General features: G+C 39.3%; 1 protein-coding gene across 1 annotated transcript; it reads right to left on the bottom strand.

Annotated features, from left to right (window-relative positions):
* Positions 1–3863: 3863 nt before the first annotated feature.
* Positions 3864–15521, bottom strand: LOC118790202 (60 kDa lysophospholipase-like). The gene is made up of 11 exons (XM_036547081.1): positions 15384–15521; positions 12986–13082; positions 11759–11891; positions 9639–9767; positions 8830–8925; positions 7924–8050; positions 7599–7729; positions 6325–6504; positions 6020–6133; positions 5785–5831; positions 3864–4634 (listed from the first exon to the last, which is right to left on the bottom strand). Exons 1-11 carry the CDS (start codon positions 15457–15459, stop codon positions 4613–4615), a joined length of 1152 nt encoding a protein of 383 aa, XP_036402974.1. The 5' UTR covers positions 15460–15521; the 3' UTR covers positions 3864–4612.
* Between the last annotated feature and the right edge of the window lie 375 nt (positions 15522–15896).

The following is a 15896-nucleotide window of genomic DNA, read 5'->3' as shown; positions in this document are numbered from 1 at the left end:
GTTTTGATGGTTTGCATTTAACTATGATTTGAGATTTCAGACAGATTTATATGTTTTTAACTGATGAAGGCGGTGTGATTATACATAATTTGCTTCACGTTTATAAATAATAAAACATTAAATGTAATCTCTCATGAACATAATTACTGCAATGATTTGATCTGCTCAGCTATGTCTTAGCATACTCTTGAGTAATCAAGTCCTATCAGACAAGCAAGGAAGGTAAAACTAATAAAATGTGTAACAAATATTTCAAAAATTAATCAATCATAAGTCATTTGAAATTATTATATTAGATCACCTGATTTATTTGTAGTTTTTACAAATGTCATAATTCTTAGGTTGTAGATATAGCTACAGTAATGGTTTAATGTACATAGGGCCGTTACCTTTAGAAAGCGGCTTGGCACAGACCCAGTCTTCCTGGATTGGTGACACAGAATTCTTCTTACATGCTTTGCTGCATTTCTGACCCATAGTACACGAAGTTTAGTCCACAAATTGCAATGAAAAACAACAATGTTAGTCGAACAGTAACCACAAGTAAAGTGATGCGTTGTGCAGATGGGATGCTATTTAGAAGAAGAAGAAGAAGAAGAATTTAAAGAATTGTTGAAAATAATTTTGCACGTGACGTCACAATCCTGAAGACAGATCATATGTATGACAGCATACGTGTTTGTTTGTTTCCATATATACAGGGTAATGAAATTAAGTTAAAAAGCAGCTACATTCAACTGAGTATTGTCTTGTTGCTACCTTTGTATTGTCAATATTGCACCTTCTGTGGTCGGTGGTCAATGTTCTCCATCACAGTCAACAACATTAAGGTCTCACTGAAAGCTTCTGCACCCAGTACCCTTCGCTCATTTAGTGCTGGAAATTAACTGGAGCATTAGCCATCCCAAAGTGAAGCACCAGGCAAGTGAATAGTCCATCCAGATTCACCACAAAGGCAGACATGCCTTTAGCACACTTAAAAGGAGGAACTTGCTACTATACATTGAGAAAGTCAAATGTTTTATCATGGTTGCTGGAAGGCAGGGTGTTTTTCATTGGTATGATGAACTAACCAAACAGTTCATGAGAAGACAAACTGAAGCAACCCGTCAACAGTTTTTTTCTGGAAAGGTGACAGAACTTCGTCCCTCTCTGTGAACACAGTAGAGACACATTTCTTATCATGTTGTCTTTCAGGACAACACCAGTCATGGGCTCTTTCACATACAAAACAAATGAGGTAGTCTGCACCCAGCTTTCCCTCACATTCATGTTAGGCTTGCTATCCACAAGACATCCCTGCCAGTCGGTCACGGTCATGGATTACAAAACACATGCACATTTCATAGTCTCTACAGCCTGCAAAAGTCAGTACACCAACCGTAAGCTTTTATTGTGTCCCAACGTGACCTTTTAACCTTACAGCAGTCTAACCTTATGAACTATGCTGATCATGATTTTGTAATGATGAGTTAAAGGGTCATACTCGTGATTTACTGGGTGAGGCTCTGGATGTTGTTATGCAAAATGGCAGATCACACCACCCCTCCAGCACCTATTCATAATTCTACATACTAGTAAACAATTTACACCCATTTGTCGTAATCATTATCCTGATTTCCCTATTATAATTAAATATTTACTTATTATTTACCTCCTTGGAAAAATTTAAACTGAATTTGATTAGTTTAGTTTGCAGTTTATGCTAGGTCCCTTTTGATCTCTCTGTTATACTTTACCAGAGCAACTTTGGTTTTATTCCACTAAAAGAATATGTCCTTTATCTTTTGCAATATTGTACCATAATTTCAGCATCCCAGTTCATTAACTGTACCGTGGACTTATTAGTACCTAGCTTCTTGACCAGATCCATGTGTGTCATGCCAATTCAGACTACTGAAACAATGCCAAAACAAATTCTAGCTAGCTATCCATGTGTAGTTGAGCTAATTAGTGAGAGAGAGAACCAGTGAGTCTACTACCAAAAGTGAGCTCATCCCCTGACTAGGGACTTAGCCCTTTAGCTTGTAGAGCTCATGAAGTGTTTTGTCATGCTGTGTAGTTGGAATTTTGAACCATGCAGCAGATGTCACAACTGTGCCATGACTCAAACAGTGATGCTTATCAGATTATAAGGACCATAGTTTGAAAACTGCAGTAGATGTCACAACAGTGCAGTGACCGATAATGAAGATAATGATATATATCAGTTTGCTGGGGACATTTAAAGGGGGACAGCACAGCAAGGCTAATTTCTGTGAATGACTATATCAGAAAAGATGATGTTACCCCATAGAATCAACAACACAACAGTTACCCTGGCCAGAATCTGAAACTCAATAAACTAATCACATTTATGATTAGTATAGTCCTGTATTAGTATAGATTTACAGTATATGCTCCTGTGCATATGGTGAGAGAAGCTGGCTGAAAGAAATGATGAAGTAATCAGGATACATTTCTCAAATGTTCTATCCCTAGGGCACCAATTGCAGTTCCTTTATTCACTTTATAGTTCACTTTATTCAGATGCACTTCAGATGAGTAGTAAGCCAGAGCAATGTGTCTGTTGTTAACGATATTCAGAGGAATTATATATAATGTTGTTTCTTATGTTTCGACAGTCAAAGGTTATCATAGAGCTGATAGATTCTCTGTGTTGCAGGTTCATTGGAGAAAAACATTCACCCATGCCAATGGCGGTAATGCTCTGAATATGCAGGCACCCACTGCTTTCCAACACTGCTAATGCTGTTGGTGGGATGGCATCACAGGCCCAGGGTTCAGATGCGTGCTGCCTAAGAGCAGTAGGGTGGTCAATAAGTTGATGTACAATTTCTGATTCCGACTTGGGCTTGTTTGTTTTTGCTCCATTTCCGATATGAATGGGGACTGGTATGATGAGCACGGCTCAATTTATCTTTCTTTAGAACATTGTGGTATGCTCCTACTTCCTACATGAAATGAAGGGGCAAACATGTATAGCTTATTATTTATATATTTAGAGTGCAGATGGTACTAGATGATGTTTACTGATTTTAGATGATGTTTAATGTTCATTTAAACAGCAAGTAGTGGTTCAGTGAATCTACAAATCAAATAATTAGCGGCTGTGAAATCAGTTCCCCAAAATTTAGTCCCTTGAGCATACCATCCAATTTATCTTCCATAGTTATGGATGATCATCCATTTAAAGTACAATTTACAGTGAGTAGGTGGGTTGATCATGTAAGGTGCTTGTGCACCCTATCAAAACATCCTTGTGCAGTTCAAGCCAATGAGAGGTGTACAGCATTTGGGATGAAGGACAGAGGCACATGCATTCATTCCAGCCCACAATATCTAATCCATTCATTCCAGACATTTACTATGTTCCTCAGACAGCTACTGTCAGGACACAGGCATGGACTCAAATGCAGACCAGGTGAATTCAGGTTCCAAGCAGCTTTATTCAAATCACAGGGCAGGCTCGTGGTGGCAGTACAGGCAGGGTCAAAAAACCAGGAAGGCAGGCCGAGGCGGAGCAATCAGGGAGCAGGGATCTAAACAGGAACAGGCTGGGTCAAACCGGACAGGCAGGCAGAACAGGCAACCAAGGCAAGATGGCAGGCAGGGACGAGGTAGCAAGTCAAGCAGAAGTCGGTACAGGATCAGCAGCATGAGTAACAAGGCGGGACTGTAACAGAGGAAACACTGAGATGAACTGGCAACAAGACAGAGACAAGCAGGGTAGATATAGGGCTGGGCTGACGAGGAGATGGGATGCAGGTGGGCAGGCAGGCAGGCAGGTGGAGGCGATCAGGTAATCAGGTGGGCAGGGACAGGGCGGAGAGCGGGGCAGGGCAGGAACACATGGGAACTGTAAACAAAAGCACATGGACGACACTGACAGACAGGGAGAAACACCAAACAACAGCTAGGGGGCCAAAGTACTGACAGCTACGGTCTGTATGATTTCTCTGTAACAGAATTTACATCAAGGTACATTTGCTAAGCTATTATGTTCTTTGGACAGCTACAGATATTTTTGCACTTGCCAAGTTCCAGTCTGCTTTCAAAGCATAGCTGAGCTTGACACACCCTTCTGACAACAGCCCAAACTTATTCACCCTTTAGTAAGAGAATGTTATGGAGACATAATATCCAAGGGGGAAGGGAAGAGAGAGGGTCGCAAACTGAGCCCCAATGTCTCCCAGCACTTCTAACACCAACCACTTATCCTATATACCATTTCTGACTTCATTTTGCTTGATTTGATCTCTACCATATAAAGGGCTAAAGTTTGGTGCTTTTAAAACTCCATTTTGTGCTGAACTCCCTTTTTTTACTGTCCTTGTTTGCTGCAGAGATCATGTCCTACTAGCAATATGGCAACACTTCTGAATAATACACATGAACAGATTTATTTTTTAATATGAGAAAATCATGGTCTTTGCAGAAGCAAAAGCAGAGTAAATATATTTTTCTCTTCTTCCCTAAAGCTGCTTAACATTTGAAGTCTTATATACTTTACTGAAATCAGCATAATGAATCTGGGCCTATGCGCCTGCTGATTATCCATGAAGTCTTCACATTACATTACAGTGCAAAAGGACATCTCATCTGTGGCACATCATTCCAAGCTTCCCTCATCCCTAGAAGAAAAAGATCAATACACATGTAAATATGGCAGCCCAGGGAATATTTAGACCACTGGCCCATCACACTTTCCATGACAAAATGACGACAGAACCTCAAACAGAAGAAGAGCTTTACAGTAAACAGCTATTTGCACTTCATTTAGTGCAAAGATGCCGAGACTTTTGGAATGGAATTACAAATGAGGATTACATAGGAACAAAAATATAAGTACGTGGATTTAGACCAAATCACACTGATAGAGCATTACAGTGTCAACCTGCACTAGTTGACTTGGTGTTATGACCTCTGTGAAAAGGGTCTGCTACAAAAAGTACCAATATCAAAATAAAGCAAAGTTACAACCAACAATTTGTGAAATTGCTGCTGGTTGCATTTTGAAAATACGAACAGAACATGGGGTTTACCATTAGTATCATTTATATAGGGGTTGCTGCAGCTACAACCATTTCATCATCCAGCAATGGGCGGGCTTCGTAATGTGTAATAATTATGCAATAATTCTGCTGACAGTCGTTCTGGATATGTGTCTGCCAAATGAATGTAATGTAATAACATTTGAATGTGCTGCAGTGTAGTTACTGTTAGTACCGTATCTTTGAGTGTCCTTTGTTAGATAGTTTGCTATTTATTTGTTGATACTAAATGTTATGTTATTGTCATTGTCATTTGCAGTGTTTGTATTGTTGTATAGCTTCTTGATGTATAATATGTTGGTTGTTTCAGGGGAGGGGTCTATATGTAGGACCCAAATAAGGGCATATCTCATTTCAGGTTAGTTGATTAGTTATGTTTATTTTTCGTTGAGTCATCCACACCTTAAAATAGTCTACACTGGAGCATACTGGGTATTTCATGATTACAAATAAATCACTGCTGGCTCTAATTCCTCATCTGAGTGATATAATAGTAATATTGGTATGGACTTGGCCTTTCGGTTCATTATACTTACTTTTGCAGGAACCCCTAAAAGTGCCCTAATTATTTTTGCAGTATATAAAAATATATGCAGTATATGGGGCATACCCTGTCCCCTCACTCATACATACTATGTGAATATTTGAATACCTAAAATGCTTCTAATTTTAGAGGGGTTAATGCCATGTTACCCTTTTTGCTGCCATATTTGAACCCTCCTGATCTCACCTTTCCTCTGGTAAAGTCATCTCGCCACAGACACTTTTCTCCAGAATCTGAAAGCAGTTTATTTTACAAGTAAGTTATTATTACTCTTAATGTCGAAATCATAACTTATTTACCAAGCTATTAGTCACTACTTGTTTTAATATGTACAAGAATACTATTAAATCTCATTATTGTTTAATTAGAGCAACTGTGATAACTGTTGTGATAATATTAACATACAGTATGAAAATTTTACCTCCCTCCTCAGTTTGTAAGGGATATTAGGAATCTGTAGAACCCAGATCAGTTTAGTCAGCGCTGATTCTATGGTGATGTCATGGCCTGACACCACACCTGCTTCCACCAGCCACTGAGAAGGAGGGAGAAGAAAACAATGTGATGCTTGTTTAAATGGTCTCAGTCACATCACAGCAACTAGTACATTTCATTGAAAGGGTACCCAGGAATTGCCATGAGGTTGGAGAGAGACAGTGATATTCAAGAACCAAAAGTGTTAAAATGGGAGGAACAATAAAATATTTCTCAAGCAGAGGATCATACCGATGACACGTCGTAGATAGCCTCCACCACCCCTTTGAAAACCTGGCAGCAGTTTAGGAACAGCACTTCTCTTTCCTTGGCTTCAATCATGGCAGATTTAAGCCAATCAAAATCAGGGACATTTCCAGCCCCAAAAGAAGCCAGAGCCACACCCCCTGCTCCCCTTAAGGCACTGCGCACCTGCAAAACACAGGACAGTTTACATGGAAAATATTTTTTAAACTTGCTTGAGCATACAGCTGTATGCTGTTACAGTACATGTGTGTTGAATTGTACAGTCATGCAGTGTCTTCATTGTTTCACACTTTAATGCCTTCCACTGATAAATGTCAGGTCATGGTAACAACTAAGGAATTTTCTCAAAGGATTTTACAATATGTTTGTTTAGAATAATTACTCACAATCAGAAAAAAGAGATTTGCTCATTTAGTAAGGAATTTACGACCATATTCATTCAATTCTTACAAAACATTGAATTCAGTAAGTCAATGATGTAGTGCAGATATTGAAAAGGATAATTTGCTTAAATTTTTTATTGAAAGTTTACTGAAACGCTTTGTGGCTAGATTTGATGGCTGATTTCTAAAAACCTTATGGAACTGACCTAGCGGGTAGGTGTGTAATAAATAAACAGTTTCCTCATGTTATCCTGAGATGCATTTAGTTATTATAGGGTGTAAGATGTCTTACCCCATCTCCAGCATGGCACTCTCATGAAGGTAATCTGCTCCTGGTTGCTTACTAGCATCTAGCTATCTACATGGAAAACACATACAACCTAACAGATTTCTATATCCTTCCATGTTGTTTGATCTGAAATATCACGTAGTCTACAGTTATCCTTTCCCATGTATTGCCATTTTCATTCAGTTGTAGCACCTAAAGGATCCCAGTGAAAACTGCTGGACGTGTTCAATCTTCAATTAAAATCAGTCCATTTGAGGGAGATCCAATGATTTATTTGCTTTTCTGCCAGGCTTCTTCCTTCAGCTTCTGCCACATGTTCAGGCCACAGCGAACACTACGCAGCAGGATGGAGCAGCCTACTGTTAACAGCTCATTTACAGCTGTCCGTAAGTGGAAGAGGCCTTGTAGAGTGGCTACCATCTAACCATAGGTAATTGTGGCTCATAGAAATGAGATCAGAGAGTGGCCTAACAAGTCTTTCAAATCAGCATTTAGCTGCTATGATTAATTGCATTATATTGAAGTCATTCATGTTCCTCACTTTCAAGAGATGAAAATATCACAGCCCACAGGATGTGATGACTTACAAATTCCTCCTGTATCCCCGGATAGAGGAATATTAGGCGAACATCTGAGTTTGAGTTACTCAGGGGGAGGAAAGGAGTGAAACAGTCCAGGAAATTTTCACACTGCGTTACAGGTACACACTGGCAGTTCACTAGTAAAATTGAGGGAGAGAAAGAGAGAAAGGAGAGAAAGAGAGAGAGAGACAGAGAGAGAGAAAGAGTTAGTAATCCTTTTATGCCTTTAATCTGCATCAGCGTTTTTAGTTATCAGCTCTGTCTTGTGTTGCATTACAGTGTGTGTGCATGTGTAACTCATTATAACCATAGGAACACAAGAAATAGTCACCTGTAATATCAACTCCCATTTCAACCAGGGGTTTGAATTTTGGGCTGGTGAATGCTTCAAATGAATTGCTGTCAAATTTTGTCACTCTGTTTCCTTGGAATAATTTGTTGTCAAAAAACAGAGATACCTATTGTGACAAACAAAAAAAACACAGTTTTACTGGCCATTACATATTTTTCCTTTATTATATATATTATATATATATATATATATATAATATATATTATAAATTATTATAAAATAAATTATATATACGTTTATTGAGAATTGAGAGTTAAAATGTTAAAAAAAAAAATAGTGATTTGTTGGTCCATAGACCTCCTCTAAGCAAAAGTAAGCTCAACAGTAAATGGACCAGAGCTACCTGAAGCCTCATACACAAACTTAATTTCCAAGCACTGATTCTTTAAACTCAGAAACTTAGTGAGTTATGGTTGGCGAGTTAAAGATACATGGAGTTAACTAGCTCTGACCAGCACCTGTTCAGTAGTTATAGTGAATACAGCTGGTGTAGTGTAGTTACTTTGATCATATTTTTAAATGTGTAGAATCAATGCTTTCATCATGATCAGCTGCTGCTAGCTCACTACACCGGGCACCATTCCCTTTCATTGAATGGCAGTTTGTTAATGATTGCAGGCTAATATGTAAAGTGATTAGGTCACCAATTATTTTCAATGACAAAAGGGCTGAATGTTCCAGTTGTGCTGCTATCTCCCAGAACAAAGCACAGCTGGAATGCCAAGTTGATTGCAGATTCAGATTGCATGGCCAGAACTTATTTCCACTGCAAATTCCAAGTATTTTGTCTGCATTGTGAAACTAAGCAGTTCCTTATATTTTGGCACATTCTTTTCAGCTCACCCATACCAGTAAGAGGTTGTGGATGGCAGACCACTCTCTCACCTGTTGGAGCGGTGCATAGTCTGCATAGCAGCCAGCAATGAGCAGAGATCCCAGCATGTTGTCCACTGCATCGCTGCGTGGCTCAAAGAGTGTCCTCTGAATGTGAACAGAGACGAGATGGGACAGATGTAAGAACAAGGGACATGCAAATGACCACCACAATGTGGGATGTAAGGTGAGCCCTTTTGCAAACAACTGGCTATTCACTTAACATGATCCTATAGTTTGAAATATATCTTAGTCTTATATTCACTTCATGTGGATATTGAGCAGGATTAAATCTGTTAGCTGTGTCAAGTGCAAAGATAAGCCAGAATGATATCCCCACGTTTAGTGATGTGGTCTCCCAGTCTACAGCTTCAAAACCAAGCCAAAGTGCAGGTGCAATGATAAAGGTTAGAATGGGCCGCAGGTGAAAGGCACTAGTGGGATGTCCCTCAGTCTTCATTGGCCTAGTGGGGAATTCCATTACGGGCTGCAAGGCAAGCTGTCTGTACATTTGTAGGGAGGTATGATGATCTTAAGGTCAGAACAAATCCCTATGCTACATGTGTAGTGCAACCTTATTCCATTACCAGCAAAGAGAATTGTTCATGTTCATATAGTTTACAGCTATGAAGTCAGATGATATTTATAACTCAGACTAATATAAACATATATTGTTTATTCCAGCCACCAATAAACTCTTGTGTAGGTAATTTAAAGTAGCACCTTCTTAAATATTTTATTCTATGTAGATTCTCATTGCAAACATCCTGTATATGAAAAGGTTATAAAGCAACTGTCGTTATTTTCATCATTATTATTACCTGTGCTCCTGTCAGTACAACCGGTTTCCTAATTTTTCCATGCAGAAGGAAAGACAGGGCTGAAGAGGTGTAGGCCATTGTGTCTGTTCCATGTAGGATGATAAACCCATCATATTCTTTAGGTTCATCCTGAAGAGATTCAACATCAAAAGAAATTAATTGGAAAAAGAAGGAAACACGAGTCAGAAGAGATGAGCAGTATGAAACAAAGCTTTCACCAACGTACAGAGCTGGAGCATGACCAACACACTCTTGTTGAGTTGCTACATTGACAGATAAAATACATTTCTTGCAAAGAAACCATAGTTATAATTCTTTCTCTTTTGATAAGGGAGGATTTATTAAAATAACAACGCATCTCATAATTGGATCTAAAATGATACAGAATTGAATAGCAGCAATAACATCTCTGTAGGCCCATCTGAACAGTAACAAAAACAGCTTAGGAGGTTAAAAGGCTTAAAAGGTTAATGAGTATTTGAAAAAGATAGAGGCGATGTATTAATATTGAATAGGTGTTCACTGAAGACAGAAGAGATGATGGGGGTGCTTGCATACTTAGGTGTCAGTACTTCCGCTTGCTTGCCTTGTGTCTCTGTCTTCCTGTCTGTCAGTGTGGGTGTGTCTTTTGTTTGTTTTTTGCGTGCATGTGCTTTTGTTTTTGTAGTCCCACCTCCTGTCCCGCCTATCTGCCCTGCCACACCCACCACCTGAAGCCCATCCTGCACACCTGTTCCCTGTTAACTCATCACCAGCCAGTGTGTATTTTATTTTTTAATTTTTTTTTTTTTTTGGATTTTGAACTTGCCTTGTGATTTTGGATTTCTGCCTGTGGATTTTCTAGTCTCAACTCTTTTACTGTTTTATCACTACTGATTTTGGATTGTCATCAAATAAACACCTGGTTTGGCATTCTGGTCTGCTCCTGGGTCCTTCCACCAGAAGGCCTGACACTTAGGATTGGATCAAAGTAAAGAAACAAGGAGGGTATTAGTGGAGGGATGGGTGTCTGTTAGGTGTGTGGGTGTTGTTTGAACTGTTTTCTGTGTTTGTGTATGTTTTTTGCTATATGACTATGAATTTATGCAGAGTCTATTTGAGTCTAGTTTAGTTATAGCTCAAAAATAGAATTTTGATTTTAAGGTTATACTATGAAATGTGCCAAATTCAGAGGAGACAAATATTTTAGTATCTTAGAAAAATAAAATGTGATATTATGTTGTTAAAAACTGTGGGGCAATTGCTCTGTCGTTAGCTTAGCATCATTCTTTCTGATCATGCACCTATGATGGTAGTCATGACAATACCAGAAGCTCCACCACAAACTTATTAATGGAGACTTTAATCATTGTTATTCCCTGAATCTGACTTTGTACCCTTTGAAAGAACATAAGAGTCATAATTTGGGATTGTGATGACCTGAGAGGTGACATCACGAGACTGCCTGTTCCCTGTTGTCATAATTTGTTCCAAAGTCTATCTGACTCCTTTAAGTCAGACAGTACCGCATACTTTCTGTCTTCAAGGAGGAATGTTAAGACAATACATTGCTTTGGTTTGGTTTTGGCCCACCTCACGGTTTTAATGACCAAAAAGCAATTTGATTGGTTGATTGAAGGGCGCTGGGGCCTCAGCAGACACCTGTTGTATAGTTTTTTATACCCCTTTAATTTTCCATTCTTTATGCTTTTCCCTCAACTTCATATTTTCATTTATGATTTTTATTTCACCACTGGAAGCGCCTGCTATGCAGACACAAAAAAACTGATTGGTTGTTTTCATTTTATCTATCTATTAATCCAAATGTTATTTCTGATGTGTATAATCACACTTGTGATCAGCAGCACCCATAATCATGTAAATAGATATTACTCTGAATATGCCATAGGCTGGAAAAAAGAAAATGTTCATTTATAATTGTACGTTTATTTGTTTGTGTGTTTTTCTACTATTGTCCGTAAATATGAGGAATGCCATTATGTCTCAGGTTGCTCTGTGTGTCGTGGGGTTGTGTGATGTTGCTGTTATAGCAGTCAATAAATGAAAAAAAGGGAGTAGAAAAAGTACAATAAGACACCTTCATAAATAGCCAGTAGGGGGCGATAGTGTGTGCCTTTTACCTCTGCCAGGATTTTTTTGGCAATGTCACTCCAGTTCTGAGGCAACATCTTAGTGGAGTCAATAGGCTTCAGGACCTCCTCAATGTGGTAAAGTACTCGGATGTTTCCAGGACAATCATCTGTTGCCTTCTCACTAAAGGAAGACGGAAAGACTATTTTACTCATGTGATAACGCAATTACTTCACATTACATTATCATTTGGTAGACGCTCTTATCCAGAGCAGCTTACACAGTGCATCTAACGAAGTGGCATGAAAATTTGCTCAAACAGGACATCACTAACCACACATGGACAAGCATCTGTGTTAACATAGTGCTGAGATCACAAATGTGTGGCTAGATTGATATGTAAGTGCAGAGCAATATGTACAATATGTACAATTTAAGCACTATATCATTCCAAGTATAACATTAACACATACTACACACATGCAAATAAAGCACATACCACATACCCAATTACATAAAACTGAAATAAACCTCAACATATATGATTGCACATAGGAAAGACAAAAGATCATGTATAGGTAGGGGGAGTGGGAGTAGCCTGAGGAGTCTTCATTCTGAGACAAAAGATGGCCAGTGTTTCAGCTGTTCTGACTAAAACAGGAATCTCGTTCCACTGCTTAGGGGCTGAAACAGGCAGTGGACTTGACCAGGATGCAAGACCATGAGAGCGGAGAACAGCCAAGTGTTAAGCAGCTAGGCACAGCGGTCTGACCAGCACGTAGGGCCGAGTGATTCCGCTGAAGATAAGAGGGAGCCATTTCCCTCACAACTTGGTAGACTAATATTAAGTAATAATATAACTGAAATACTAACTTCTGAGTAAATTCTATGCTGTTATTTTATAAGTTTGACTACTAGGATTGTTCTCTTTAATCCCATAGAGAATTAGTACATATTTCCGCTTTTTTATAACTGCTCTGATTTCGCTCTAGATATGAACTACATGTTATGAACTAAACCCGTTTTTCAGGAATGGCAATGAAGGTTGCCAATTGTGTTTTCTGTTCAACTCTAAATTTAGGCGGCCATAATTTATTCCATGAATGACTCAAAAGTTTTATCTTAAAAAGCTGAAAGATGATTTTTATCATTTTGATGAAGCAATCAAACATTTGTCTTTTCAATTTTTACAAGGTTTTGGCTACAGTGCTGGCAGACTTTCATGAAGGATTTGAAATCATAAGCACAAATGCTCCTGTATTTGATATTATACTCACGGCAGCACAAACCAGCCATCTTTCTCGGCTTCATACAGCTCAGGGTGTCTGCGAATCTCATTTGTGAAGTCACCTCGTCTCCCTGGGATCAGTTTCCCTGCAACACATTATCACTGTTAGCATTAATGTTGTCAAGGTAATGTAACTGTTTACTGTTTATAATTATTTCTAATACTTAGCGAGTTGTAGGTGATCTCAAAGGTTGAGTAACCTGCAGAAAGTTGTCTTGAGCTTTACATTTACATTTATTCATTTGGCAAATGCTTTTATCCAAAGTGACTTACAAGTGTGGCAGAACATTTTTGCCATATTTGCCTTTTCTAGGAGAACAATGTTTATGTATTCTAAAAACCCATTCACACAGCTAGATTATTATCGAGCATATAATATACACTATATGGACAAAAGTATTTGGACGCCTGACCATTACATCAACAGGGACTGCAATGACATTGTATTCAAATACATATACTTTAATATGGAGTTGGTCCCCCTTTTGCAGCTATAACAGCTTCCACTCTTCTTTCCACAAGATTTTGGAGTGTTTCTGTGGGAATTTGTGCCCATTCATTCTGTAGAGCAGTGTTTCTCAACCCTCTCCTGGAGTAACCCCTGCCCTGCATGTTTTAGATCTCTCCCTGCTCCAACACAGCTGATTCAAATGATCCGTTTGTTATTAAGCAGCTTCAGGAGTTCATAACGAGTTGATCATTTGAATCAGCTGTGTTGGAGCAGGGAGAGATCTAAAACATGCAGGGCAGGGGGTCCTCCAGGAGAGGGTTGAGAAACACTGCTGTAGAGCATTTATGAGGTCAGGCACTGATGTTGGACTAGAAGGCCTGGCTTGCAATCTCCGTTCCAGTTCATCCCAAAGGTGCTTGATGGGGTTGAGGTCAGGGCTCTGTGCGGGCCAGTCAAGTTCTTCCACACCGAACTCATCAAACCATGTCTTTATAGTCCTTGCTTTGTGCACTGGGGCACAGTCATGTTGGAATAGAAAAGGGCCTTCCCCAAACTGTTGCCACAAAGTTGGAAGCATAGCATTGTCCAAAATGTCTCGGTATGCTGAAGCATTAAGATTGCCCTTCACTAGAGATAAGGGGCCTAGCCCAAACACCCTGAAAAACAGCCCCATGCCATTATCCCTCCTAGACCAAACTTCACAGTTGGCACAATGCAGTCAGGCAGGTAACATTCTCCCGGTATCCGCTAAACCCAGACTCGCCCATCTGACTACCAAACAGAGAAGCGTGATTCGTCACTCCACAGAACACGTTTCCACTGCTCCACAGTCCAGTGTCGGTGTGCTTTACACCACTCCATCCAACGCTTGGCATTGAACTTGCTGATGTGAGGTTTGCATGCAGCTGCTTGGCCATGGAAACCCATTCCATGAAGCTCCCACCGCACAGTTTTTGTGCTTACAATAATGCCAGTGGAAGTTCGGAACTATGAAATCATCAGAGCACTGGCGACTTTTACACACCATGCGCCTTAGCAGTCGTTGACCCCGCTCTGTGATTTTACGTGGTCTTCCGCTTCATGGCTGAGTTGCTGTTGTTCCTAAACACTTCCACTTTCTAATAATATCACTTACAGTTGACCGTGGAATATCCAGCAGGGATGAAATTTCACGAACCATCTTATTGCAAAGGTGGCATCCTATCACAGTACCACGCTTGAAGTCACTGAGCTCTTCAGAACGACCCATTTTGTATCACAAATGTTTGCAAATGAAGACTGCATGGCTAGGTGCTTAATTTTATACACCTGTGGCAACAGGTCTGATTGAAACACCTGAATTCAGTAATTAACAGGTGTGGCCAAATACTTTTGTCCGTATAGTGTATTTTATCCATATCATTTCATATAAAGTGTGGTGCCCACAATTCAAACCCACAGCCTGATGGTCTGAAATACAATACCCTGTGCACTGTGCCTCTCTCTGCAGTTATGGAAGTGCAGCTTTTCTCCCACTGTGATTTATGTGGACACTGAAATAATCATCAGAATGTCTGCAACAAACTTTACAAGATTCTTTCTGTGACTAGGAGGATATTTGTATCAGTTTGAAATTTGTATGAGTTTGCTGTTTTTCTTGGTAATTGATGTTGTAAAATATATTGTATAATGCAATAATTCCACCAAGGTGTGAGTGGAAAAATGTACATGTCACTCTGTGTCTCACCCATTACAAATACACACATGAATCCTGATCTATCAACCCCATTCATTCAAGTTCTGTCCTACAAAGTGTAGTTGAACTGTTATATATCATTGCTAAGTAATTACAACTGTACATATCCAGTGAATCTCTTTTTTTGTGTTAAAACATTGTGGCAAAACATTTCTGAATCTTTTCCTGAAAAAACACTGAAGTCTGTTTTTATTGACTCACCACCAGGGCCTGGAACCATTCCTATGGTGCCACCAGTATAGTAGACAAACACCTTCTTCTCCTTGAGGTCCTTCATGATGAAACTTTATTCTTAACTTTTGTTCTGTCTGTCCTCAGCTTGCTTTGTTGTCTTCAAGGTTTTCTTTCCCTAAAATTTCCTGGTTTTTAAATGGCTTGCTGTGACCACATTGCAAGCACCTCCCAGTTAAATCCTGGATGACAAGGATATGACAAAAAGAAATACTGAGGGAGTGTTCCTTATGCAAATATTGAAGTGGTTCAGGTCATGGCAATCTAGATCTTCAGGAAGAAACAATGTGTTCCAGGTTCTTTGCCAAAATAGGGAAGTTTAGACATCAATCAATAGATATTGAGGACATCAAAATCAGGTTTCCTTAGTATAGTATAGTAACAGTAGTTGTTTTAGGAGCAGGGGGTACACCGACAATTGACAGAGTTGCAATGATTATTTTATCAGTTATGGGTTTGGGTTTCTTGTGGAAGAAATTCCTG

This window comes from Megalops cyprinoides, chromosome 15, assembly GCF_013368585.1.
Source record: "Megalops cyprinoides isolate fMegCyp1 chromosome 15, fMegCyp1.pri, whole genome shotgun sequence".
Taxonomy (NCBI): domain Eukaryota; kingdom Metazoa; phylum Chordata; class Actinopteri; order Elopiformes; family Megalopidae; genus Megalops; species Megalops cyprinoides.
This window is presented reverse-complemented; position numbering and strand designations above follow the sequence as displayed.

Coding starts and splice junctions, on each gene's coding strand:
- LOC118790202 (XM_036547081.1), bottom strand. CDS start 15,459: ATGAAGGACCTCAAGGAGAAGAAGGTGTTTGTCTACTATACTGGTGGC. Junction 11,892..12,985: donor GATGGCTGGTTTGTGCTGCC/GTGAGTATAATA, acceptor GTCTTCCTTTAG/TGAGAAGGCAACAGATGATT. Junction 5,832..6,019: donor CTTACAAACTGAGGAGGGAG/GTAAAATTTTCA, acceptor AACTGCTTTCAG/ATTCTGGAGAAAAGTGTCTG.